The 26,441-nt window shown below is 43.0% G+C and overlaps 13 protein-coding genes across 13 annotated transcripts; 6 read left to right on the top strand and 7 right to left on the bottom strand.

Moving 5' to 3' along the window:
• Positions 1-639: 639 nt before the first annotated feature.
• K450DRAFT_275953 (uncharacterized protein) lies at positions 640-1,883 on the top strand (the record flags this gene model as incomplete). Its single annotated transcript, XM_051593199.1, has 6 exons — positions 640-764; positions 942-1,018; positions 1,086-1,215; positions 1,297-1,443; positions 1,501-1,702; positions 1,779-1,883. 6 exons carry the CDS (start codon positions 640-642, stop codon positions 1,881-1,883), a joined length of 786 nt encoding a protein of 261 aa, XP_051440091.1.
• On the bottom strand, positions 1,740-3,495 carry K450DRAFT_263416 (uncharacterized protein). Its single transcript, XM_051592645.1, has 3 exons — positions 3,287-3,495; positions 3,069-3,192; positions 1,740-2,903 (listed from the first exon to the last, which is right to left on the bottom strand). The coding sequence occupies exons 1-3, from the start codon at positions 3,293-3,295 to the stop codon at positions 2,026-2,028; spliced, it is 1,011 nt and encodes a 336-aa protein (XP_051440090.1). The 5' UTR covers positions 3,296-3,495; the 3' UTR covers positions 1,740-2,025.
• Positions 3,496-3,936: 441 nt separating this feature from the next.
• On the top strand, positions 3,937-5,502 carry K450DRAFT_263411 (uncharacterized protein). Its single transcript, XM_051592644.1, has 2 exons — positions 3,937-4,275; positions 4,367-5,502. Exons 1-2 carry the CDS (start codon positions 4,031-4,033, stop codon positions 5,370-5,372), a joined length of 1,251 nt encoding a protein of 416 aa, XP_051440089.1. The 5' UTR covers positions 3,937-4,030; the 3' UTR covers positions 5,373-5,502.
• A 483-nt stretch (positions 5,503-5,985) lies between these two features.
• On the top strand, positions 5,986-7,721 carry K450DRAFT_263407 (uncharacterized protein). The gene is made up of 6 exons (XM_051592643.1): positions 5,986-6,454; positions 6,534-6,678; positions 6,755-6,915; positions 6,987-7,158; positions 7,227-7,363; positions 7,464-7,721. Exons 1-6 carry the CDS (start codon positions 6,225-6,227, stop codon positions 7,588-7,590), a joined length of 972 nt encoding a protein of 323 aa, XP_051440088.1. The 5' UTR covers positions 5,986-6,224; the 3' UTR covers positions 7,591-7,721.
• Positions 7,722-8,343: 622 nt separating this feature from the next.
• Positions 8,344-10,355, bottom strand: K450DRAFT_263404 (uncharacterized protein). Its single transcript, XM_051592642.1, has 9 exons — positions 10,239-10,355; positions 9,932-10,155; positions 9,833-9,862; positions 9,721-9,765; positions 9,591-9,645; positions 9,413-9,503; positions 9,064-9,344; positions 8,942-8,998; positions 8,344-8,875 (listed from the first exon to the last, which is right to left on the bottom strand). Exons 1-9 carry the CDS (start codon positions 10,257-10,259, stop codon positions 8,705-8,707), a joined length of 975 nt encoding a protein of 324 aa, XP_051440087.1. The 5' UTR covers positions 10,260-10,355; the 3' UTR covers positions 8,344-8,704.
• A 207-nt stretch (positions 10,356-10,562) lies between these two features.
• K450DRAFT_275948 (uncharacterized protein) lies at positions 10,563-12,221 on the bottom strand (the record flags this gene model as incomplete). The annotated part of the gene is made up of 5 exons (XM_051593198.1): positions 10,563-11,099; positions 11,214-11,250; positions 11,312-11,504; positions 11,583-11,827; positions 11,887-12,221. The coding sequence occupies 5 exons, from the start codon at positions 12,219-12,221 to the stop codon at positions 10,563-10,565; spliced, it is 1,347 nt and encodes a 448-aa protein (XP_051440086.1).
• A 1,202-nt stretch (positions 12,222-13,423) lies between these two features.
• On the bottom strand, positions 13,424-15,353 carry K450DRAFT_263398 (uncharacterized protein; the record flags this gene model as incomplete). Its single annotated transcript, XM_051592641.1, has 5 exons — positions 13,424-14,206; positions 14,327-14,363; positions 14,437-14,629; positions 14,705-14,949; positions 15,006-15,353. Coding segments are annotated over 5 exons (1,348 nt in total), but the record flags the coding sequence as incomplete, so codon positions are not given.
• A 692-nt stretch (positions 15,354-16,045) lies between these two features.
• K450DRAFT_263393 (uncharacterized protein) lies at positions 16,046-20,578 on the bottom strand. The gene is made up of 5 exons (XM_051592640.1): positions 19,588-20,578; positions 18,814-19,420; positions 18,155-18,724; positions 16,483-18,083; positions 16,046-16,399 (listed from the first exon to the last, which is right to left on the bottom strand). Exons 1-5 carry the CDS (start codon positions 20,246-20,248, stop codon positions 16,134-16,136), a joined length of 3,705 nt encoding a protein of 1,234 aa, XP_051440084.1. The 5' UTR covers positions 20,249-20,578; the 3' UTR covers positions 16,046-16,133.
• On the bottom strand, positions 20,538-21,590 carry K450DRAFT_263380 (uncharacterized protein). The gene is made up of 6 exons (XM_051592639.1): positions 21,517-21,590; positions 21,346-21,414; positions 21,140-21,285; positions 21,039-21,070; positions 20,887-20,956; positions 20,538-20,821 (listed from the first exon to the last, which is right to left on the bottom strand). Exons 3-5 carry the CDS (start codon positions 21,269-21,271, stop codon positions 20,893-20,895), a joined length of 228 nt encoding a protein of 75 aa, XP_051440083.1. The 5' UTR covers positions 21,272-21,285; positions 21,346-21,414; positions 21,517-21,590; the 3' UTR covers positions 20,538-20,821; positions 20,887-20,892.
• A 158-nt stretch (positions 21,591-21,748) lies between these two features.
• Positions 21,749-22,210, top strand: K450DRAFT_181345 (uncharacterized protein; the record flags this gene model as incomplete). Its single annotated transcript, XM_051584364.1, has 3 exons — positions 21,749-21,847; positions 21,909-22,061; positions 22,130-22,210. The coding sequence occupies 3 exons, from the start codon at positions 21,749-21,751 to the stop codon at positions 22,208-22,210; spliced, it is 333 nt and encodes a 110-aa protein (XP_051440082.1).
• Positions 22,211-23,060: 850 nt separating this feature from the next.
• Positions 23,061-24,591, top strand: K450DRAFT_12085 (uncharacterized protein). Its single transcript, XM_051583943.1, has 4 exons — positions 23,061-23,364; positions 23,430-23,714; positions 23,783-23,968; positions 24,046-24,591. Exons 1-4 carry the CDS (start codon positions 23,143-23,145, stop codon positions 24,436-24,438), a joined length of 1,086 nt encoding a protein of 361 aa, XP_051440081.1. The 5' UTR covers positions 23,061-23,142; the 3' UTR covers positions 24,439-24,591.
• Positions 24,592-25,182, bottom strand: K450DRAFT_263368 (uncharacterized protein). Its single transcript, XM_051592638.1, has one exon. The coding sequence runs from the start codon at positions 25,063-25,065 to the stop codon at positions 24,745-24,747; it is 321 nt and encodes a 106-aa protein (XP_051440080.1). The 5' UTR covers positions 25,066-25,182; the 3' UTR covers positions 24,592-24,744.
• A 260-nt stretch (positions 25,183-25,442) lies between these two features.
• On the top strand, positions 25,443-26,379 carry K450DRAFT_275942 (uncharacterized protein; the record flags this gene model as incomplete). Its single annotated transcript, XM_051593197.1, has 3 exons — positions 25,443-25,473; positions 25,547-25,637; positions 25,722-26,379. The coding sequence occupies 3 exons, from the start codon at positions 25,443-25,445 to the stop codon at positions 26,377-26,379; spliced, it is 780 nt and encodes a 259-aa protein (XP_051440079.1).
• Between the last annotated feature and the right edge of the window lie 62 nt (positions 26,380-26,441).

Below are 26,441 nucleotides of genomic sequence, written 5' to 3'. Positions count from 1 at the left end.
CGTAATATCACCACGTAAGTTTTAACTTCCTATCAGAATTTCAGATATTTCACAGCACTAATCCTGTTTTCTCTCAAAGGAATTTACTCGCCCCGCCCGTCTGAACAGGACGCGGCGCCGGGCACCCTGGTTAGGCCAGGAATACCGATGATCCTTCGGGGGAGGGTAAATGTAGTTTTTATGTTTTGCATTTCATTCATTTTCTGACGATTGCCTTTCAAAAACACCTATATCCCCCTATCTTATCTGTGAGTATACATGTTTGATTCTGTTTCTCCTGCCATGCTTAAGTTACTAATGAGAATAAATTTTCAGGCTCTCTGCTCTGATATCGTGATCTTAATTTATTATTGTATTGGCGCAAAATAATTGTTAATAAACAGTATGTGATAAAGTTCAAGCTGATGCCATTGTCATTGTTTTAACATACTGTAGTATCAAGGCGATGGAACGATAGATCATGGCCGTAAATTTATAAGAATTGATTTTTATCATAAAATCACTTCGTGCTGACCTCACAAATACGCGTCAAGCTGATGACGCGGAACTCCAAAGCTCGCGACATCTGGTCATATCGAAAAGCTCTGTGGCCTATAACCTCCTTCTTTAAATCGATCCTTCAACCGTTTTATACACGACATGAATCACTTTCCATCGCAGTGGGGAAAACCCCGTCAAGAGAATGTTGACGAATACAACACCGTTCCACTTTATAACAATATGCCACAAAGCCATGCTGCCGCTGGCCCAATGACTAGAACTCAGTAAGTATTCTTCACTCGGTGCGGGTAACGACACCATTCAAATTGGAACACTGCGCCCATTGCTTTGTTCACCTTTGTTCAATTCAACACTTGGCTTGCCAAAAGCTAATCTCACCTACTCGGAAACCATTGCTGTCCTAAGCGTACCTGACATGCACTGACTTATTGCTTTCATAGACAGCCTGTCGTTACCGGAACGTCTGTTATTGCTCTCAAATACAAGGATGGTATCATGATGGCTGCTGATAACTTGGGTAAGTTTTGATAAGTCACCGCTTATGAAATGCCAACTACTCACTCTAATGCGTTCTTTTGTCACAGCATCATATGGTTCGCTCGCCCGTTTCCGAGACATTGAACGATTGCACCCAGTTGGCGAGCACACCATTATTGGTGCATCAGGCGATATTTCAGATTACCAGTACATCCAGCACATGCTTCAAAATGTCATGTAAGGCGCTTGCATCTTTTATAGACTTTTTTTCGCAACGTTTCCAACCTAATGTGTGCCTTTTTTTCAACTGACCTATAGGATTGATCAGCATTGCGAGGATGATGGACATACCCTCGGTACCCCGCATATCTACGAATACTTATTCCGAGTCATGTATAACCGACGATCCAAATTCAACCCACTGTGGAATGCGCTTGTTGTTGGTGGTGTTCACAAAGGAGAACGGTAAGTTACTCGAGTTTTACGCAATTGTCGGTAGGATGATAACTAATGCATCCACAGATTCCTTGGCTACGTTGATTTGAAAGGAACTACATACCAGAACTCTACAATTGCCACCGGTTTCGGAGGTCATCTTGCACAGCCTATCCTGAGAAAAGCAGTTGAAGGAAGAGAGGACACGTTGACTGAAGAAGAGGCTATCAAGATCATCGATGACTGTATGAGAGTTTTGTTCTACAGAGACGCACGGTCAATTAACAAGGTATGTTATGAGTTATATATAATCAAATACAGCCTTTTGTTGTTTGTACGATGGCTGATTTATGTGTTCAATACAGCTGCAAAGAGCGAAAATCACAGCAGAAGGTTTCGAAATTACTGAGCCATACAGTGTTGAAACGGAGTGGTCATTTGCCGAATCGATCAGGGGCTATGGTGCGTAGGTTTTTGTCCAAATAAAAGCTTCTATTAAAAAATTATCCAAAAGTCATTTTGATGAGAAAGGCAATGGCCTGAATAGATGGATTTATTTGTAGCTAGCAATGTGGCATTATTGACGTGCACAAGACGTTTAGTATAAGCAAATCATGCCATTTCTTTAGCACTGGGACTCTGCCATGCATAATTCTTGTAGGGAGCCAAAACTTCGTGGATCTTTTTTAAGGCGTCGATTTCAGCTTGGGGAACAGCTTTGGTTCCGGCTTCTCTTTCCTTGACTACTTTCCATGCATCCATGGCTCGCTCGACTTCTTCAGCTTTTTCCAAGCCAATAACTGTTGTATCGAGACCAAATTGATCACGGCCACTGAACGAGAAAGTACTAGCTAATTCAGCAATGTTCAGGCCGTGTTCCTCTGCAATGACAGCACACTGGCGTGCAGCTTTGCGCAACTCTGCGTGGGCGGGATGCCAGTCAGGAGGACCAGCACTTCGGAACATAGCCATACCCAAAGGACTGGCGTTGAGCAAATGTTTTACACCAGCTGCTCGGAAACGTGGTGCATAGTCTGCCAGGCTGGTGTTTTGAAGTGTATAATGGCAGTAGGATAAGATCGCATCCAGCGGCTGTCCCTTTTGATGTTGGTGCTCGGCAATTTTCAGCAGCACAGAGAGTGGATATCCAGAGCAACCAACGTACTTAACAATGCCTTGGCTTTTGAGGTCGTAGAGCGCTTCGAGAGCACCACCTTCACCAACGACGTTCTCGAATGGAACAAACTCAACATCGTGACAATATACAATATCGAGGTAAGAAGTTTTCATTCTTTTCAAGCTTTCTTGTACTGATTCGCGTGTTCTTGCCGCTGAATAGTCGAACTCTTTGGTGGTATATCCGTACCGACCACACTTCGTAGCAATGTAATAAGAAGATCGTGGAAACTCCTCCTTCAACCCGTCAAGGGCATCACCTAGGATATACTCGCTACGACCATAATATGGAGAAGTATCGAAAAGATTGATGCCTACATGTTTTCCAAAAAGGAAGGAAGGGTTTAATGGTATATTCTATAGATCGATATGTTCCCATGACATACACAAAGCCTAAACATCTCCACGTCTGATGTATAGAGTCCTTATACGCGTCTCCGTCGGTTCAGTCCACGTATGCGATTTGAAATTAAACTTACCGTTTCGAAGTGCAGCTTGACATGCTTGCAGCGGCCATCCCTCCTCGATTTTGTCATAAACGCCTGATAGTGCGCCAGCACCAAAAGAAAGCTCAGAGACTTGAAGTTCGGTTTGCGACACTTTCTGAATTCAGAACTTCGAGGTTAACACTCGTGCTTTGTATGGCTGCATGCAGGGCCAGCAATTCGCTTTGATCCCTTCAGTTATTGAATATTACCTTAGCCATAATTATAAAGGTGGGTTGATGAACGTTGGCGAGATTCCTGACAGTCTTATGTGGCAAGTATAAAGTTCCCGGTGGTCCCGAAGAGATCAAATAGCAGTCTTAGACAAAACCTCTCTTTCCCGCTTATTGCTGTCGGACGCAAATTTCCCCCACATTAAAGCTGAGTGAGAGGAGCTGGTGCATTGTACTTTAGCCGTTCGCCAAAGGGACACGGTAACGATGTCCCGAACATAAGGTGAGGCGCTTGTCCCGATGCCATCAAGTGGCTTGAAAGCCAAAACAAAAATCATTCCCACTCTTGCCACCCAACTCCCCGGTTTCCAATCGATGGCAACGGGTCGTTTCAAGGGAAAAAAAATAAAAAAACAAGATCGATAACATGTCCCATGGAGCATCTGATCTTATCTATTAGGTCGTATAATGTCACAACAATGACTGACAGAACAGCATGCCGTGAGGCTTGTCACGCGAACAATGATAATCATTTCCGGCAGTATGACGCACTTTTGTAAGCTTGACTTTCGGTACCTGTAAAACAAAGGATGTAAACCCACCATGTTGCCGCTATTTGGCCCAAACGTAATATTTTCAGGGAGGCAAGGATGAACCTGTTTTGTTGTAAACTGGTAAATTCCCGGCTTCCAGTAACTTATTTGTTGTGGGTGAAAATTTCAGATTGGTAAAGCAGATTTATTGGCGGGTTTTGAATTGGCGGTCATATATATATCTCCATTCATGACATCCATCAACTCTCCTGACGATTTCTCGATGCGTAACTTGTCGTATGATGCTATACCTCCATCCACAACACAATCTCCAAGTATGGACCCAGACGATCCGCCACGACGGGCGCCGGTGCACTCCCGGTCCTTGGTAGCGGTAGGGATGTTGTGCATCTGCATCGCATCGTTTGTCATTCAGTCTGAGCTGGCTCAGTTTGTACAGCAGACAAGCGATTTCCAGAAACCATACTTTATATTGTAAGTGGCGGTATTCTCGTTGTAAAGTTTACGAATATACTAAGTATGGAACCCAGATCAAAGACTTACCTCATTGTTTCTTTGTTTAAAGGTATATTGGACACTCATCTTATATGTTGATGCTACCTCTGCAGTTCATCACCGAATACATGAAGAGATTCAAGTCGCTGCAATCGACCGGAATAAAGAACCAATGTGTTGAGGTGTTCCATTTAGCGTACGCTGACTTTAAGGTCTCTCTCGCCGAGCTGGTGCGCCATGTACGATCCGACGACTATCAAACAGCTTCACTGGAAGACGCTTCGGAAGATCAGCTCATAAAGACGTTACGTATGAGCTCACAGCAAGCTAGCTATTTAGTCAAGATCTCTGTTGCACTGGCCATCATGATCACTGTTCCAGCTTACTTGTGGTACATTACCGTCAACCTCATTTCGATGGCCAATTTAACTGCCGTATACAACACCGCTTGTTTTTGGGCATATCTCTTCTCTATCTTGCTGTTGGGTGAAAGGATTGTGACGCAAAAGGTTCTCGCGGTCATACTCTGCGTTTTCGGCGTTTTGATCATGGCATTGTGGAGTAGCGAAGATACCGACAATCGACATAATCCATTAGGGATTCCATTGGCTGTAGCTGGAGCAGTTGCGTACGGATACTATGAAGTCTTTTACAAGCAGTACGCTTCTCCAGTCAAAGCTACTGTGCTATTTGCAAACGTAGTCACAGGCTTGATTGGCGTCACTTCTCTGTTCATTCTTTGGGTACCCATTCCTATTTTGCATTTCAGCGGTTACGAGATATTTCAACTACCATCATGGACTACGCTTGGCTATATCTTTGCAATTGCTCTGACTGGAGTCATGTACAATGCTGGTTTCATGTGCCTTATCGCCTTGACTAACCCCGTTTTTGCTGCAGTCGGTATCATGTTAACCATACCAGCTGTGGCCGTCGCCGACGTCTTCGTCACTGGTGTCATGGTTCCTGCTTCCACCATAGCTGGAAGCGTTTGTATATTGATTGGGTTTGCTGCTCTGAGCTATGAGCTATCAAAAGATGAGGATCAAGAGGATATTGGCGGCGCAACCGATTGAAAGGCAGCACTGAATACTCGTTTTAATCGCCGCTCAAACGCGGAATGTACTTTTCTTTGGAAATTTTGCTCTTCCTATTTCATTCATCCATCCATCCATCCATCCATTCATCCACTTCCTTCCAACTTATACATCCTTTAGTCAATACATCTCATCTGTCGTTATTCGTGTACAGTATTCATTTACAACTGCATATATACATAAATGGTACGTTTCCTCAATCATCTTGACCCCCACCTACCCTCCATACCCAAACCGTAGTTATAACTGGTTCCGAATTGCTTCTCCATCGATTCGATGACTTTTAATGCTACGGAAGACTCACCTTCAATGTACTTACACTTTGTACGGAGCAATCCTGTGCCGTACTCTGTTTATATCATTGAGATATCTCCATAAGCTTTATCTAAGCATACACTAAACTATTACCCTCCTTTAGGTGTTAGATGGCTTAAGGCAATACGATCTTCTGTTAGAGTAAAGGTAAGTAGCTATGGCAAGGAATAGCAAACATGACTCCGGGTTCTATTTAGCTTTTTGTTATGCGCGAAGCTCGCTGAATGAATAAAAAAAAGGGTTTTTAAATTTTGCAAATGAAAATGATAGCATTGTTATTGCCTTACAGTCTATAATACTGGTGTCGTTGATGTTTATGTGCAAGTAAATAGAATAATTGTATCTAGAGACATACAAAAAAGTGGTCAGCTAGTATGTGGCCTTCGGAATGAGCCATTCTGATATTCAGACACGTCTTTAACAATAGAGAGAGCGCGCTTTGGGTGACTGCGAAATCTCCTGAAGGAAGCCGGCCTTGCAGTAAAGAATCTTACCTTCGCTTTTTCTTTGAACGTCATGGACAAATCGTCAGAGTACATTAGGACGCTCTTATCGCAGCATGATCCTCTGACTGTTATTAGCGAAGTACAGTCTAAGCATGGTCTGGATCTGCCCAATGTCGGCGCCGTGTACCCACTGCTTGACTTTCAAGGATTTACACGACACGACGTTCACAAAGCGTGTCTAAGTGCCATCACAAGCAACATTTTGGCCAAGATAAACGACCCGGAGTTCTCTGTCGAGCAGTATGCATTGTTAATGTCCCTCCTATTCTATCTGTCATGCCTCGTTTTACTCACAACTAGCCATTTCCGCATTCAACAGATTCCACAAACTGTTAAACCAAACCCTGCCACACATAATGGTTCCGCAACTCCAACCAATACCTATGGCTTTATTGGAGCGCTATCCTGACGATGTCAATGATGATGTTTTAAAGATGCTGAAGGAGGATCCAGCTTTGTTTGAAGTAGGTGTCCCCCACCCTGTCATTACCAATTGTTTTCCGTTCTTTTCTCACCTATCATTTTACCTGGCAATGATAGCAATGCCCTATGAGTGTCAAGCGACGCATATGGAAATCGGATGAAGCTTTCTTTCAAACACATCTGTTACGATACTTCAATACTTACCACCACGACACTAAGTTGCAATTGATGCTGAGAAATTCAAAACCAGAGCGGGTATCTGAGGTCCTAAAAGAGCGGTAAGCCGTAAGAAAACATGTTAGTAAACGCATGTAGTGCCGAGTACTTAACTCATTTATCATTTTCTCAGTCGGCAACATCCCGTTGTGCAGCAGTTGATCGAGATCATTGGTAGAGACGTGAAGTTGTACACGATGTTTACAGAAATGATCAGAATTGTCTTCTTATCAACCCCACATCCCATCCTGTCCACTCTCAAATTTGATGTACTTATGCGACTACATGAGGATGATGTACGAGAGGTTAGTACATTGTCTACTTTAGATAGGACTTCACAAATCATTGCTCAAACTAATTTCCAATTGTCTAGATATACGATAGAGACCCATGCCACAAACTTACATGGACACTCAATACCTGCATTCGGAATCAATCCTTGGACACAGCTCGAATCAACAAGATTCGTGAATGTTTTGATGATGCAAAACGGGAGCCTAAGCTTTATGCGTAAGTATCCATCTCCATGGTTAAAGGTGATCTTGAAGACCATCTCCGCATTTCAATAAGGATTGAACTAACTGGTATTCTCTTATTTTCACTTTTGTAGAGACTTCGCCTTGATTTTGATGGACCCTGCTACAACTGAATTGTTATCCAAATTCATCGTCAAATGGATTCGTATGAGTGTAGATGAGAACGTAAGTCGGTTCAAAACGTGTGGAAAGCCACCTTGACAATTTCACTAAACCTCATGGGTCGGCCAGGCACCGCAAAATTTGGAAGAACAATGGCAATGGGCAGCTAGAATGCTAAACCTCGGCCATCATGCACATAACATTGCTATGTCAGGGAAATATAAACCACCAAAGATGGATCGGGAGGTATATTCCCAGCTTTGGAATACCATTGGGTCACTTATCTTGGAAGAACAATATGACACAGAAGCTGGCATTGATACCGATCGAGATATGGAATCCAAAGATGCTCAAGTAATTGATGCCATGCTTCCCAACGACGAAATCGCCCGTGATGTATTTTGCCAATATGTCTTGGAACGTACAATTGAGGGCGACATTCACTCTCTTGCTCGATGTCTTAAACATATCACGGCGTCTTTACCAACCTCGGATGAAAACGTTTTGCATACCTACACCTACCAGAGTTTTTACACGACATTTATCAATTTATTAATTCGCCATCACCTTGGAAAATGTGTGCTCAATAGCCGCTGGCGGTCGATCATAATGGACAACTTCTTGCTGGCCTCAGCTTCATGGGATACCTCAGTTCATTTGCAGATCATTCAAATGTTTAGTGACTATTATGAGCCCAAGATGGCTAACTCTCTTGGCGATCAAATTACCATCATTGAAAGTTGGGCTAACACCACATGCAGCCAGCTTGATCTTGCCAGCGCAAAGGTAAGAGGTGCTGATGGGCTGAATGCGATAAGTGCAATTGGAAACTAACACACTGATACCTTTTTTAGAGCAACAAAGAGTTTTATGACGCATATCACGGTCTCCTAGAAAAGTCGCACAAGAACTTTGATGGCCAGTACGGTATAACCCCTCCTGCGGTTCTGCAGTTCTTGAGAGCGTCGGTTGGTGCCGATAAATCTGGCTCAGACGGTGGTGCTACTCCAGAAAGCAAGCCAGATTCAACAAAAGACGACCCCATGGAGGAGTGACTTGGTCCCTCGCAAACAGACTCAATAAGCGCTATTTGCTTCTAGTAATATCGAATTGTCCAGCTCGTTTATTTTGCCTTTACATTGATTCCGTTACGAAACACTCGTTTGTTTTGTTCTTAATCCAACTTTTGTACAGTACTACGCCTATGTATCACTCATGCTTTTTCTTTTCCTTTGTCTTTATACTTATCGGAAAGCTGGTTGCTGATCGCCTTGACATTGGAATAAAAGCCCACCGAGCCTAACGCCTCCTCCTCTCCTTCGGATAATTTCACAGTACGACTTTGCGATGTGGTTTGATTTGATGTTTGTTTGCTGAGCAAAAGCTAAATAGCAACGAAAGTTCGCATCATGAGCAAGCAAAAGAGTTGTAATGATAGAGAGCAACTTACCAGTGCAAATTTGCGACGGGAATCTTCAAAATCAAATAATTGCATGTAGTCGTTCATCTGAAAAAGAGTGTCAACGTTAAGCATATTACTTTCAATCTCTCTCCAATTAACGGCTTATTCACCTTCGCCTGGATCATTTCCAGTTGGGTATCATTCTCTTGCAAGATATCGTCTACAACTTTTAGGCGTTCACGATCCAAACGACATTTTTTAAGGCGTTCGTATAGCTTGTTCTCTCTTTCTTCAATTCCTTGGGCTGACTCTTCATTTTCGGGTATGGAAGCTGTGTGGATGGAAACAGCATCGTTACTGTGGTATGATTTATCATCCTCTATCATTCTTCGTCTTCTCAATCGGATCCATTTTCGTCGTCGTGCAAATGACCGAAAATGCTTGTAGTTGCCTAAACAATGTTCAGCAATAAGCTACACGATGATGTTTGCAGCTAGAGTTGATTTTTTGATAGCTCACCATGCCATGTTGATCCATGGAATCGAAAAGCGTATTCCCATCCTGATTCATCGACATCTCCAGTCATATCCGCTAACCAGTCTTTGTTCACCTGGTAGACAAAAAAAAGTCAATGGCTTGTTTGGTTCTTCCTGATCCGCAACAAAAGTGAGTTCTGATGATTGAAAAGGACACTTACCCATTGCCACATTGGATTAGGGAGTGCATACGTATGGATGTCCATAGGAGTATATCTAAAGGGTAAAATGAAGAGTAAGCACATGTTGCTTTGTACCTGTCCAGAGGATTGCAATGAACAAACAAGTTACTTCATATTACGATCACACCAAGGACTTGGATCGAATTGTAGAAGACTATGAAAGATTTTTATATTAGTGAATGTGGTTTGCATTGAACACAACTACATAGATCCATAAATACCTTTTGGAGCTGTAACCAAACGTCCATGATCTGAATGGAAAAAAACAGTAAATGACCAGTCTAATCAAGTCGGGCTTCATTCAATGGCGCTTTTCCTACCCTCTCTGACATTCATATAAAACGTCATACTCATATTCGTCGTCGTATTGTTCGGAACTGCTGCTGGAGGAGACAGTCATTGCTTCATTTAAGCGAAGATTGTCAATAATGGAAGGCTCGGGAGTCCGTGACATTCCAGACTGTAAGGATGGGGCACCATTTTGTCGCTGTATACTGAGTGAAGGAGTCTTAGAAGCTGTTGATGCCCTGTCCGCATGCGCAATCTAGATATGACAATGAAGCATGTGTGAATTAGGAGAATAAGCACTGTACAGAGTAAGATATGTATGTTCCCAGGTAGACTCACATGAAGGGTATCCGTCATCATATGGGAAGTATTAGGTATTTACAAAGGCCACAATGACTGCAAAAGTTCGCGCTTTCACTGGAATTTGTCGGTATATTGAAGAGTATGCAAAAAAGAAGTGATTGAGGGATCCTGCAAATGCGGTAATGCCGAATATGGTAAAGCTATAGGTCATAGTGACTGGTTCCAGAAACATTTTGATGCACTCGCGCTATCAAGCACGGATTTTTTTTTATTGAACATAAATTATTTGAATACATATGAAGACCTCCGATATTGTTTTCTGTTCCTGCCAGAGCAATGCAGTCATTCAGTTACATGAGATTAGTTGAAGCAATCCCAAAGTAGACGAGGCGTCCAGAGTGGCCAAAGGTTAAGATAAGGCACAGTATGATTCTGAATGGCATGGTATTTGTTACAGTACAGCTTTGGGTATTGAATACCAACTGCTCGAACAGAGTAATCGGCCTCGCTTAAATCTGCTCCAGGTTCAATTTGTCCTTCAGTACCTCGTACAACATCGATCAATCGATTCACAGCAGAGATGATAGAATCGCCTGTTTGGTTCCAAGCATTAGAGATATATGGACCATGACTGAGAGGATCTTTCTGAGACACGAAATTGGCCATATAAGTCAAGGCTTCCAAGTTGAAGGCAGAATAATGGAATGGCAATGTTCGAATTTCTTCCAATGGTTGAGTTCCGTTTGCCGTGATTTGTCCGGGCAAGTCATCCTTGAAAAAGGCAGTGACTCTACTCTCAATAGTGCTATAGTTTCCAATGAAGTCACTAATGGTAGTCAATGTATTGGTATAGTAAGTCAAGTGATTGTTCTTGGTGTTGCTTTCATCAACGGCGATCTAATGGAAATGCATTGATATCATAGTGTGGAGATGTAAGCATGGTTAGAATAAAGGTTTGGCAAATTAAAGCTAAGTAATGGCGAATTCCGCTTCCGCAACGGAGATACGAACCTTGTCTTCAATCAACCAGTCATGGAATTGTGAATACCTGGTGAAAATTGTATTAGCTTGAAACCGTAATCACCAAAATTCAGTATACTGATGCTTACCAGTCAACCATGCCAGCGGTGTCATTCTTCTTCCATGCACGGGCTTTAGCAAGCTGGAGTATCTTGACAGCTCTGATGGGACTCACCAATGCTCTAGCACTGATGATACCCTCAGCACGACCTATATGGGTTGCTGATTTACCGTTACCACGAATGATTTGGCCATACTCGAGGTTGGGGTTCATTCTGGTTGCTGTAGTCAAGTTAGTCAATTGACTCCCACATTCATATGTACATAATCTCCATTCTTCCTAGCCAAATAAGCACTCACCATTATTCAAAAAGAAGTACCGAAGCATATCTGTCGCTTTCTGACCATATGAGTCGTCGTCGAACACCAAGCTGGCCATAGCGAGTGTCTCAGTGTCGAGACTGACATACTCCAAGTATCGTTGATCGTTCAGCTTATACACATCCGGATTGACTTGACCATCCATTTGAATGAATGCACAGTCGTTGTTCTTGTCAGTGGCATTGCAAGATGGAGACGGCCACCAGTAAGGGGCGTACGATAGCCTTGAGAAAGATACTTAGTGGCCGATTTATGAATTAAACGCTACCTTAGATATACCTACCAGTCTCGCTTGTCACCAGAAGGAGGGAGGAAGGGCTTATTGACAATGGTGTATAAAGGCTTTGCAACTGCTTCGTCCGCCAGATCCTTCAACGTTTGGTACACTGGATGTGGTACGCTAAGTTTACCATGACTGGAACCCTTATTTTTTGCATGGAAGACACGATAGATGGCAGCGTTTTCTACGATAGTTGACAGGCTCTTCCATTCTAAAGTGTAGTTGGAGAAACTAATGGGAGTTGGCACCACAGGAGTCAATGCTGGCGCGATCAGATCAGCCTGAGCCAAGTGGGCAACCGCAGCGGAGAGAGCCAGAAAGGTAGGAATAAATTTCATGCTGTTCTAGTATTATTGTATGTGAAAGGATCAGCGATTTCCAATCTTTTATATATGACAGATGTACCCTTGTAACCAATGCCCTTGTAAAGCAACAGCTGGAAAGTCGTACAAAGCGATCTGAAAAAGTGGGGTTCCGGTATTTTTTCCTTGTTCACCAAGCCTTAACTAAGAAAGGCACATTTTCCATTTCTGCTCAGGCTGGTGGGAGGCTTCCCAACGACATTGCCGGCGGCTTTCTTTCATTCTTCTTGATATTTCGTCTGTTCACAGCGAAATTTAACTCAAAAATGGAGATCTGAATCGGTCACTCCGTGACTTGCATGAAACAACCTTTATGAAGCTCATTCTTTGAACATCAAATCTCATCAAGGTGACTAGCTATGACAGCGATTGCTCATACCATCTATGTACGAGCTTCATCTATTGTAGTGATTATAACTCTAGCACACTTATGAAAGCGAAGCATAATGCAGGTTTGCAGACAAATTAGTATGGAGTGAAATTGAACTCTGTTACTCAAGAATCTTAATTATCCTGGTAACTGTTCAAGGCAAATTACTCCCACCCATTTCCCCACAGTGTCGCACGATCGCGGAGGCGCCACAGTCTGCTAGTAATGAGCTCACCGAAAGGTGCCCGGTCTTTGGAAGGCACTACAAGCCTACGGATTTCGGATTAAACAAGATTTTATGGTCTATACGTATAGTATAACGGAGCTGTCACTGCCTTTTGAAGTTATTCTAAGGCTGTACTTGTTGATTGACCATTATTTCTATGCGAGCAGTAGAGTTTCTAATACCGAATTGTACCCGGGAACACCATACTGCTATCTTTGATACTATTACCATAACGAACTCGCTTGTAAGAGTGCTGTTGAACACTCAGAATTGTAGTCATATCCTGTGCACGATGCCTGAATTTGCAACATTAGCTTTAAGCAAACAAACAGCGCGCGCAAAGTTGCTATACTCTATAATTGGTAGACCACACGGTATTGACTCCTGCTTAATGAGTGAAGAAAAACTCAACCTGCCAGTTTGCTTTGCTGTGAAACCAACTTGAGGAGACACAGCCAGCATAGGAAGCCTAGTATTACGCAATTTTATCCGGCGTGGCGGCTACACTGAGAAGTAACAGAGACTTTGGTGTGATATCAACCTGCTTTGCTGGGGTTATAGATGAAGAGTGTAAAAATATCTATACCGTTTGGCTTTATTTGTTACCATTTCTACTAATATTACAATATTGTCTGTACATACTGTTCATCTAATTGGCTGGCATTGGAGGACGTTCAGCATTATCATCCAAGGAAGATATGCATAGTACAGCTCACTAAGCAATGCCCAAGTATTCAACGTGTAAAATGATATGATGTTCTTGTAAACAACGCCTGATTAAGATTATCGCACCGAGGTATATCTATTAGATCAATGCGAGGTGGTCGACCAATTTGTGAGCTATTGAAAGCAGTACCACAGTTGACGAGGAGTCCAAAGCGGCCAAAGATTAAGATAAGGGTCATTACGGTGCTGGTTAGCGTGGTATTTTCCACAGTACAGTTCTGGATATCTCATGCCGACTGCTCTAACAGCGATATCAGCATCAGACAAATCTGCACCTGGCTCAATTCGCCCTTCATTTCCTCGTGCAACATCTATGAGTCGGTTAACGGCTCGAACAATAGAACTTCCAGTACGATTCCAAGCATTTTCTATGAGTGGAGGATCACTTCGTGATACAAACGCGGCCAGGTAAACCAAACCATCGAGATTGAAGGTAGTGTAATGATATGGCAAAGTACGACCTTCTTCTATAGGTTGAACTCCATCGACCTTAATCTGTTCAGCCAGACTGTATGCGAAGAAAGTGTTGACTCTGTCTTCAATTGTGCGGAAGTCTCCAATGAAATCGCTGATGGTGATCAAAGTCGTGATAAAATAAGTCAGATGGTTGTTTTTGGATTTACTCTCTTGGATGGGAAGCTGAAACATTTGTGTTGATAAGGTGAGCTGGCCATGATGATGGATAAGGCATTCCCGCAATATAAATAGTACCATTACTCAAGTAAAACCATCTCTACCTCCTCGCCCAGAAGCACGTACCGTATCATGAATCATCCAATTGTGCAATTCTTTGTACCTGTTGTTGAGCATAGGTAAACATACAAAAGCTATTGTCCACTGAACACCGGTAATTTCACTATAATTTATACCAACTGATCATGCCTGCTGTGTCGCTATGGCTCCACGCGTAAGAATTGCGAAGTTGCAAAAATTTGATAGCGCGAATGGGTCCAACCAAACATCTTGCAATGATAACACCAGTAGAGCGACCAGTGTGCGAGGCTGTTTTACCGTTACCACGAATAATTTGACTATACTCGAAATTTGGATTCATTTTGGTCTCTTTACAAAGTGCATGTTTACACGTGAATATACATTCAGGTCGTTCTACTTTCATCATATTCTCAGAGCTCTCACCTTCATTTAAGAAGAAGTATCGAAGCATATCCGCTGCCTTCTGAGAATAAACGTCATCATCGAAGACCACACTGGCCATCGCCAAGATTTCACTATCCAACGTTACTGACTCCAAGTGCCTTTGATCATCCAGCTTGTAAACATCTGGATTGACTTTGCCGTCTATCCGAATGTAGGGACAGTCGTTGGTATTATCATTAGCGTTACAGTCTGGTGCAGGCCACCAGTAAGGAGCATAGGTGATCCTGGGACGAAATTTTCAATGAATGCCAAGCACAAATTTGAAAAGGAGTCAACCTACAAGTCTCTTTTATCGCCGGACGGTGGAAGGAATGGCTTGCTAGTAACGGTGTATAGAGGTTTTACAAGTGCCTGGTCGGCAAGCGATTTCAATCTATCGTAAACAGCATGGGGTGCATTTGTACGAGGGCGAGTATCGTTTGACTGGCTCAAATGGTACTGAAATCGTCGATAATATTCAGCATTCTCTAATATGATATCCAAGTCTTTCCATTCAACGGTGTAGTTGGAGAAGCTGATCGGCGTTGGGACTGTATTGGCCGGAGGTATATCAAGGATGCCGGCGCGAACCAACTTGAAGACGACAACCATGTGTATTAGAAACGCGGTAACCAGATTCATGACCATCATAGGGTATCGTAAGAAGAAGACCTCAGACTCAAAGTCTCCTTCGTATATTTATAACTAAAGGCTGCGCGGTTCGGTCGGAATAATACAAAAAAACGCCAGGTGGTGGTACAAGCACATTCAAGCCAAAGAGGCGTATCGCACTTTCTTGGTTCTGAGTATGTTTTCTCGTCGCTCACGCACCACATTGTTTAGTAGTTTGATTCTTATTTACAGTAGTAGACTTAACAATGGATTCCTTTCACTTCCACCACTTGGGTTGGATGGCGCTCCCTTGTTGTGAAGCATAGTAGAAATAGCTCGTTGAGGTACGCAAGACGACTCGCAAACCCGGTTTATACTCCTCTGGAGATGGATCGTCATCAGCTGTGACTTCCTCGATATCTATTTTTCAACATTCGTGTCTATATGGGGTCAACAATCACGCAGTTTGATGATGCCCGATTGATAGTAAGTAGAGTAGCGTTGATGCATGTCTCTTTTTGCTTACATATTTTCCATCCAGAAACGGATTCACCACATTTTTTTTTTCAAAACCATTCTTCAATACTGAAATGTACGCTAACGTCTCACATATTCGCTACATAATTACAAGTGATGATTGAAATCGGTTTTATGCAGTGTGATGCAATGTACATGATTTTAATATGTAGAATACTGACTAAAGGTATTAGCGTTGTTGTTTTTGTTTGTTGTGATAATTTTGGACTTCCACTTTGGCTGCCCACTGAGTTGCTTCTTTCTAAATGATCGGATGCCATTCTTGCTTGTCAATGGATGTTTAGGCTTGCATATCGTCGTCTTTATCAATTTTCGCAAAATCGGATTGCTGCTGGAATATCATCTTAAGCCGTCGTTCTCTTTCGAATTCAGACCAACGTTTCATGGCAATCTGGCTGCTGTCAAACTCTCCAAACTTATCACCATGATGAGTATCTTTTTCTGCTCCAACAACTCTTCGAGTTTCTCCCCAGGTGAAATCGTCAAAGTGCCAATATGCCCATACAGGTAATAAGAAGTTCCATATTGGTAGCGAAAGCAAGTAGACTATAAGTTGGTAAAGCAGTAAAAGAATCAGTACTTTTCTAAACGGCAGCTTCTTGACATATTTTGTAACGCAATATACTTACTAAGCATCCATGCAACATAAATGACTTTTCGGCTCGTCATGGCAATCAATACGGCCGGAAGTCCAAGAATCAAAGCTAATAGGATCAGTGGAATTTCAGCAGGAGCACCCATGATAGCTCTGATGATCAAGAAGAGGGTAAAGCTGATGGCTGCAGGTAAGGCGACGGTACCGACAAGTTCCATGAAAACAATAAACTGCATGGAAAAGCAGAATGTTCCGCAGAGATCACGGACCATGACAAGTTCCATTAGGTTATGTACGGTAGAGTTAATCCATCGACGACGCTGTGACAGTAGAATACGGAATGTATCAGGGACCACAGTCTTACATACTGCCTGCGGACAGAATAGCATTTTCCGGTTGGGAAACGTGCTTAGCATTAAGGTGGAGAGGTATCTATCTTCACCGAGTAGTAATAAATTTTTCTTGTGAAGCGTATCGACAACATTTTCTTGATATCGTTCAATGATATCCGGATTGGCGAGAATCGGAACCCAGTAACCACTAGGTCCTTTAGGAGCCTTGATTCGATACATACAGAAGCATCCAGGAAGACAGGTTACTCCTCCAAATACAGACTCAAACGCTTTGGATTGATGGTGAGCAATATAGTACTCGAACACTTGGATCATCGTTACCCAGCTATCGGTTTTGTTTCCGATCTTCGTTTCTCCGCATAGTCCTGCGATGGTCGGATCCTTCGCCATACAGGATACCATGCGCGATAGCGAGTCTGGGTAGATCTTGGTATCGGCATCTACCATGAGACAAATCTCATACTTGTCAGCACTGATGTTGGTGAGTCGCCAAAAGGAGTTGAAAATTTCGTATTCCATATTTGTCATTCGTTCATCGAACATGGCTTTTTGCAAAAAGTTCATGAGTAGAACTTGCGAGTCTCGCTTGCCACGATTTCCAGGTTTCTTATCATTCGCTTCTATTGGTGTGCCACATTTTACGATGGTTATCATTGGTACACGCTGCTGCTTTCGTCGATCGACGGTTGTATCATCGTACTTGTAATAGCCGGCAAACACTTTGGCCATATTATGCTTGTGAATGCCATCAGCCACCGCAATGTACGAAAGCGGTTCAGTCTGCTCTTTGGGAACCAGCAAATTCCGCATCATACCAACACAGATGTCAGGGGTGGATTTGCTGTTTCCTGCACCAGTGATGACACCATCGCAAACGACTAAAATGATTTTGTGAGAGTTCGGATAATCGGTGGTGGCAATGGAGTCAATGGTAGTTCGAAGTCCTTCCTCTCCTTCGGAATAACAAGTGACCAAACATATGGTGGGTATCAAAGGAAATCCAAACGGTTTATAGTCCGGTGATGGCAAAGGAACGGCGTATCTTGAGAGTGGGAATGGGCATGCAGATAAATTTTGACTTGATGAATCCGAAGTATTTGAATCTTGGCTCGATCCCAATGGCATTAAAGCCATCATACTACCTACGCTATCTCTTGTGCGTGATTGTAATGGTGAGAGCCTTGGTGATGGCGAGAAGGGCGGGCTCGGTGAGGTTGGTGGAGGGGACATCGACATTCGAATTGATGTCGCCTGGGGAGACCCAGGACGTGCAGTCACAGGACTATGGGGGTTCATGAGATTTAAATTAAACCACATGATATATATTATGCTAACGTCTCGCGTGATGCTTACCTTACGGCCATATACGTTGATGATGGACGCCCACTGAACATCATAGGCTCAGGCTGAGTGAACCGAGAGGTTTGTGGAAGAAATGATTTGCGTTTTTCTTGAGTACTAAAACTTGACATATTTCTTGGTCGAATACCTCGTGCGGGCTCGTAAATTCCCTCTGTCCAATCTTCTATTTCGGCATTTCTTTTCATGCGGTCACGATAGGATTTTTCTTCGCCAAAATTTCCCAGTCTCCATGATAGGAACCATCCAAAAAGTACAGCGAGACCAAACTTGACTCCTATGACAGCTAGAATGACGACCAAAGAACAATATAGCACGATATCAGATGCGAAACAACCAATGGTCTCTGTGTCGAGGAAGCCAACTTTAATGATGTCTGCAAGACACTCCGCTTCTCTCGGCCAGTTACCGGTTCCTCTTCTGCTATTCACCATGCGGGTAATATCTTGACCTGAATAAGTCTTGTTAGCAACCGAGGCAAGCATTGTTTCGATTAAGCCATTGGCAGGTGTGTCAAATAAAGTTGGTGGCAAAGATTGTAATAGGTTCAAATTCAGCACATATCTGTTTATCCAAGGATAAAAACTTAGCATGGGAATCTAAAAACAGTTTCCACTTAAGCGCCTCTTCTTCTGACAACAACAACTACTTACCCATTAAAAGCTACTAAATTCGGTTTTGCTGCCAAATCCTGCCAGGTGTAGTAGACCTGTCCACCTTTGTCACGGCTGCCTTTGTTGTTGGGTACACCGAGATGAACGAAATCGTAATATTGATTGCGCTCATTTGCCGTAAGATGGCATCCAGAATAATTTGAGTAGGTAGTATAGCTGGGAGCGATGGTTTCATTTGGGTTAAACAATCGACAAGGAAAATAGGTTGGAACCATGTTGCCTGACTGCCCTATGTTGACACCCGGTTTTGGAGTGATAACATTGAGACATTTCTGGTTCACGTTTTGGAACAAAAACGAAGCATCCATGCCACCGGCATTAACAGGAGGATAAAGTGGGTTGGTGGAAGTGTTTGTTTGCCCTGGAATGGCCGGATGCTCCCAAGTAGCTAGTTGATACGCCCAACCATTGATGATCAGATAGCCGTTGTTGATATATCCAATTTGGAAACGCAACGGGGGCTTCGGACATACTGTTTGAGTGAATCCAAACGTCAAAAAGCCTACAGCTCCACAAATCAGCAAGATAATCGACAGTAACCCGATCTTCTCTCGGAACGCTCTCTGTCGCGGCTTTTCTTTCACTCCTAAAACAACATTGAATAAAAAAAAAAATTCGGCTTCAGTTTCCGGTGTACAAAGAATGACCCCCAAGCTTAAACCTCTTGTTGCCAAGACGAATGTTTGGCAACACCGAAGAAAAAAAAGGAATAATACGGGAAGACAGACGTCATGTAAAAATAAGGCAACTTACCAAAGGTGCTCAAGATGAAATTTGGTATCCAGATACTAACAACCAAACTGTACATGTACCAGCAGCTTGGCCACTGCTTTGGTTCCTTATAATCAACATCTTTTTCCATATGATGCATGGCTTTGTTGACAGAAGGTGTACGATCGACCCGAGGAGCTGCAGTGTTGTTGACTTGAGCATCTGTGGCCTGTGATCGCTGCTTTCGCTCCTTATGGCTATCGGGGTCCTCCCGTCCTAAGATACTTTTTCCTCGTCGTACAGGAACCACACGGTCACGTAAAGAACGACGTCGAGGTGGAGGCGGTGGGGGCGGTGTTGCGTATTGTTGTTGGAGCTGAATAGCGGACGAAATACCTTCTTCCGAGCCTGCGGTATAGATAGGTGCATTGCCAGTGGTACTCGCTGCAAATGGTCCGTCTCTAGAAGCATGCTCAGCTGCTCTTTGTCGATAATGATACTGTCTGTGGCTGGGATCTATTCTTTCACGCTCTGGACGAACCAATGACTTCTTACGTTGGACTCGGGATGTTGATGAATCACTGCGTTGTAAGGTACGAGGAGGCTGAGCGGACTCATTGAGCTCCATTTCATTAGACGGATGCAAAGTTGCTTCCGGTATTCCATGTGATGGTACAGGCGGTGGAGGTGATGAAGACGCCATAGTGCCACTCTGTACTCTAGGAAAATGCGAGTTGTTGAAAGGAGAAGAACGATTTGTAAAGGGTATTGGAAAAGAGGAACGTTTGCAGCTTTTCCAAAGCTACCAAAAAGAAAAAAAAAAGATTTGAAAAAATATAAGAAATGTAAAAGAACAGGAGGGATGGTCAGCGTCACTTCACTTGTGGCACGTAATTCTTATGGTGTCTCAAAACCATGGCTTGCTCCTTTACGGTCAAGTGAGAAGTATTGCTTTCCCTATTTGCAAAATAGTCGACGCCTTTTTGGAAAAATCAAGCTAGAGCTATGGAAATTCCACGCTCTCTTTTATTCGGGATGAAGGTGCCTATGGTCCCTGTTAATATCTACAATATATTTACAACGTGGGGAGCCATTATGCAAAGGGGATGTGGGTACCTCTGTTGAAAATTCACCGTTCTGCTACAATCGCCACTAAAAACAACAGCATGAATATTAATCTTGCCAGGCCACCGAAACCTTCGAACCAATCTACCAGATTTGGTTCCTAGCGTAAATTTTTTTTCACCTGAAATCTTTTTTTATCTTTTTGGAGCCACTTTGGACAAAAATAAGTAAAAGAATAAACAATGCATTGATCTGCCTGCCAGGCGGATACTGTACATTGCATCATCGTCTGAGTGACTCTCTTCGTTTGCTTGAAAAGGACGTTTGCGGTATCCCCGTCAGATATCTGTTACACCCAGCATAACAAAGTTGAAAAGACGAAATATAAGCATGATGTAAGTTTTTAATGTTATTGTGAGGATACGTACCGCAACATTCTTATTCGGGTCATGGCTGGAGGCTGGTGAACGTGTGTCAGAGTCAGGATATGAGCATGTTGCAGCTAATGGCGGGTTTTTACAAAACTTACTTCATTGTCAGCAAGGGAATGTAAGGCTAACACACTGTAGCTTTGCAGTGCATCAGCAGCAGACTGACGTAGTTGACGGGTCTCGGCATCGTTCCGTTCAGTGAGTCTGACACTGGCTGAGATGGTCGACATGAGGGAAAGATAACCTAGTAGACTGTTAGCCCAGTCACGGCTATTTTTTTGGACCCCAAAATTGTTTGACCCACCATCTGTATCGTCCGTCCTATCGTTACTATTTGACTCCTACATTTGTATCTTTTTAAATTATGCCGTAGCTGATTTACAAACAACAGGGTCATCTCTAGGTCAGCTCTGTGTGCATGTGAATTGTATTGGATATTACCACGATAAGTAACCAACATGGAACAGCTACTCACACTTTGATATTGTTTTTCTTTCTTGAGCATAACAATGCATTGTGTGTTCAATATGGATTTTTCACACTGGGCCATTGCCAGCCTTGTCCCTTTTCCGCTCTACACGTGACTGGCCTCAAACCAGTTTCCACACCTCACAGATTTCCCAATTAACGCTCCGTATTTTCAATTGCTTGTCCGCTTCCTGTTTCCTACCAGAGAATGTGATACTGTTGACTATTTTTTTCGCAAAATGGGTCTAAAGTATCGTACATATCTTGAAGGTCGCAAAGTATACGGATGTCAAAATTGTCGCTCTCATTTAGCAAATAGTGATGGTCTCATTTCCAAAGTAAATGTTTTGGGTTCACTGGCGTCTGTTAAAATAAGTACTAACACCCGACTACTGACAGCAATTCCAAGGTCAACACGGTCAAGCTTATTTATTTCGATATGTTGTGAATGTATCAGAAGGCCCAGAAAAAGAGAAACAAATGACTACAGGAAAGCATACTATCGCTACTGTATTCTGTTGCCAATGCGATACCGAAGTTGGTTGGCGTTATGTAAGTGATCCCTAACAAAGCCAGCTACTTGGAACGCATACTAAGAACCTGTTGCATCAACTTTCTAGATAAAGGCTTTTGAAGATAGCCAAAAATACAAGGAAGGTGCCTGTATCTTGGAAAAGGCACTGCTAACTACGGTGAAATAAACCAAATCTGAACTCATCAACAAGTGCAATTAACCTTCCACCACCTTAAACGCCTTCCCTCTGCACTTTATCCTTCTTTCCGGTTTATCCATTGCTGTTTTCGAGATTACAGATAATTCGTTGCGTTCTCACGTTTTCACTCCCATCCATTTCTTTATATTAGTTTGCATATCAAGCTGTAGTAAATACATTTAAATTCCTCGAGAACGTGCGTCAGTGCAAATCCTTTGGTGCTTGCCGATGAGTGAAACAGCAGTTGAGATATTGCACGTGGATTAATGTAATTCAAGCCGACCCAATCATACTTCTCTCAAGGTCGTCTTTTGAAATACCTTTGTCATTATCTCCACTATCTAGACTTCTCTGAAGAGAGCGTCTTTGTTTCTTGAGGTAAAAAAATAACAGATGTTGGTAATTTAATGAGCTTGCTCGTCTGACAAGCTTCTACTAGTTCAAATCGCATTTTGCAGTCATAATCAATTACAGCGCGCGTTATCCTCCCACTACCTCTTGGACCAATTTCTTGAATATCGCTCCACTGGGATATAATCAACGATTATCTGGTCAAAAGGTTATGTTTTCCTTCTCAGAAATGCATCGTTCAATAAGTATTGCACAATCGTCACAGCGTATCATGAAGAGTTGTAAATTAAAAACTTTTGTCAATTTTATCCATTGTGCACGAGCTGGTATGGTCATTTTCGGTTTGGAAGGTGGGTGTTTGTGCTACCTTTTCCAACACCTCCTTACCCAAAATTTCTAGCGTGAGGCCAGCCAATTTGTACTCAACTTGAGTTCGCTCGTTGTCAAAATCACCTTTTTCCTTGTTTTCACACTCATTCTCTTACCCCTATGCCATTCTTTAAACTTTTTTAAACCCTCCAAATCAATTATATTTTGTTAAGCTAAATACATTCGACTAGATATCAACCATGCTTAAAGATTGCCTCCCAGGGCGATTGATCGTCCCGACCGTCATTTCGTTGATTGGCTTTATCGGCATCTCAGCTCAAATAACTTGTTACCAGCAATTATTTCAAAACTCCTCCTACACTTTGGCAGTATTCGTACCTCTCAATGCCATCGTCGTTTTGCTATTGATTAATTATGCTTTGGTTTGCAATACCGACCCAGGCGCTGTACCTACCAATTGGGTGAGCCGATACGCTAAAAAATTTTCCCCTCCTTTGCTCAAGCCTAATCTTTTCCGACTTGTTAGGTCCCCCCTGCTCAACAACCAAGTTTCGAAGTAAAGAGATCAAATTATAAGCCTCGGTTCTGTCGAACGTGCAATAACTATAAATCAGCTCGCTCGCATCATTGTAGCACTTGCAAAAGATGCGTCTTAAAAATGGATCATCACTGTCCCTGGATAAATAATTGCGTTGGATACGCAAATTACGGTCATTTTATCCGTTTTCTATTTTACGTCAACATTGCGAACGTGTACATCGTTACTCTTCTCGCTTTTTCTATCGCCGACATGATAAAGAATATGCATGAGGTAAGAAAATGGCTTGCTAGTCTACAACCCTGCATTTGGTCTAATATGCCCCACTTGTGCGTTTTCAGCAACCTATTGTGTTAAGCAGACTGGTGATCATGGGGTTGGACTTGCTCTTAGATCTTCCCATCCTGGTCGCAGTAGCTGTATTGAGTTGCTACCATACGTATTGTCTGTCTACCAATACTACTACGATAGAAGGCTGGGAAAGAGGTGAAACCGTTACTGTCAAATACAAAGGCAAAATTAGAAAGGTAAGGCTGCCCCCCCACAACTATATATAATTGATATGCTGTGTGCTCATCTATACGGTTTATTTTTATATGTGCAGATAAAGCACCCTTATAACACTGGCAAGCTCAACAATATCAAATCCGTCTTGGGCCCAAATGCGTTGCTTTGGGCTTTGCCTCAACAAATGAAAGGTGATGGTCTCCTATTTCCCATCAATCCCAAGTTCTCGCTGGTAGAAGAAGAGATGGCTATACCCACAAACTCCTCAGAGTTGTCAACTACCACTCTGAATGCGCCACAAGATACCCATATTGATATACACGAAAAGCATCACAATATGTTTACAGACTCGAATACATCTCCACCATCTCCTGTACCTCTTACACCTGCATCTATTCGAACTTTTGCGTCATCGTCAACATTGGTCGATCATCGAGCACACGAACGTATATCCGAATGCGATGACTACGAACTTTCTAAAGTGTATTGATGTGTATGAGAATCTCCTCCTCTTTTCAAAATCTGAATCAGCTACTCTTCAGTAGCCAACTCTGTTGCTAGTGTATATTTCCTTCTCTCTATTTATTTTTTCTATACTACCCGGCTGTCATCAAGTCACAAGGCAGAAAAGAAAAATTTCCAACGGTTCTTTTATTAATTGTTACTGTAACTGTATTCTCGCAAATATAAAAATGGTGCATGTTTGTGCCACTGCCTCCATATTACTAAAGTGATCACATTGCACCACACTCATGCTATCTTTGCTGACGTGGTAGGTGCGTCAATGTCAACTTAATCAGAAGCGAGGGAGTAGGATGTGGCTAAGGTTATATCGGGTGCCTAGATAGCTAACATAGTTGGACGCCGGAAAAACTCTCAATCGTTCAACCCCTGGAAAATGAGAGTCCTTCAAATCCACAAACTTGCCGTTCATTTGTAGAGTTTCAAATAATTTAACTTGGTTATGCGCATCGAACGGTATCCATCTCGATTCTCGGAAGAAAAGCCATTGATGGCTATCGTGCATGTAGTTATATGAACGATCCAGTGGTGAACATGTCTTAACAGTCGAGGTAAATGGATTTTGTGGTAAAGTTGATACGAAGGTGAATTCCATGGAAAAGGTAGAGAAAAAGAAAGTTGGGCTATCGTTCCGCTCATGTTCGCCCCATTTTTATAAGGCAAATAACATTTTCGAAGGGGTAAACAAGGGAAGCGAGCAAGCAAGCATCTGGTCAATGGGATGGACAAACAATCGAGTGGGCATGAGACCACTGTTCATCAAAGCCACTGAGGTTTTGTGACTGCTTTGCCTAGTCCAATAAGCGATTTCTGGTTAACAATTTTTTTTCTTCCTCTTTTTTTCTCCACATTTAAAGAATATAATCTATGTACGTCCATGCCGTCCAATTTTTACAGCATTCGATACTTGAATTTCATTGTACTTCGAAAACAATGTGTCTAACTATCGATTTTCTCTTATCAAATTAGCAAATGGCTGATCAAGCACCGGCCGATAGTCGTGGTTAGTACCATCGCCGTACCCACTCGATAATGATAGCGTCAACTAAAGTTATGTCTCTTTTTTTTTCACATAGGACGTGGTGGTTTCGGACGTGGTCGTGGTCGTGGTGGCCGTGGTGGCCGTGGTGCCCGTGGCCGTGGTCGTCAAGAAGAGAAGAACGAGTGGTACGTATAAACCAGATCCCATCCCGTCATGGTGAATTCTTTCAATCTCAATTTCTAAATTCACTTTTGCAATCCTCACCTTAGGGTTCCCGTTACCAAGCTCGGTCGTCTCGTCAAGGACGGCAAGATCAAGACCATCGAGGAAATCTATCTCTTCTCTCTTCCCATCAAGGAATACCAAGTTGTTGATTACTTCCTGCCTAAGCTCAAGGACGAGGTCATGAAGATCACCCCTGTCCAGAAGCAAACCCGTGCTGGTCAGCGCACCCGTTTCAAGGCTTTCGTCGTTATCGGCGACGGTAACGGTCACGTTGGTCTTGGTGTCAAGTGCTCCAAGGAAGTTGCCACTGCCATCCGTGGTGCCATCATCCTTGCCAAGCTCGCTGTCATCCCTGTTCGTCGCGGTTACTGGGGATCTTCCCTTGGTGAGCCCCACACTGTTCCTTGCAAGCTTACTGGCAAGTGCGGTTCTTCCATCTCTCGTTTGGTCCCTGCTCCCCGTGGTACCGGTCTCGTTGCTGCTCCTACTCCCAAGAAGGTTCTTCAACTTGCTGGTGTCACCGATTGCTACACCTCTTCCCGTGGTGCCACCCGCACTCTTGGTAACTTCGTCAAGGCCACCTTCGCTGCCATTGGCCACAGTTACAGCTTCTTGGACCCCACCATGTGGACCGAGAACACCTTCGTCAAGGCTCCCTACCACGAGTACACTGACTTCTTGGCTCAAAAGCAAAGAAAGTAAATTTGTTCTATTGAATGGACACTTGACCTCATTGTTAGCAATTAAATACTGCTGAATAAATG

The sequence above is a fragment of the Umbelopsis ramanniana genome (assembly GCF_025399195.1).
Source record: "Umbelopsis ramanniana AG unplaced genomic scaffold K450scaffold_111, whole genome shotgun sequence".
Classification (NCBI taxonomy): Eukaryota; Fungi; Mucoromycota; class Umbelopsidomycetes; order Umbelopsidales; family Umbelopsidaceae; genus Umbelopsis; species Umbelopsis ramanniana.
The sequence above is the reverse complement of the archived record's forward strand: the minus strand, read 5'-3'. Positions and strand labels throughout refer to the sequence as shown.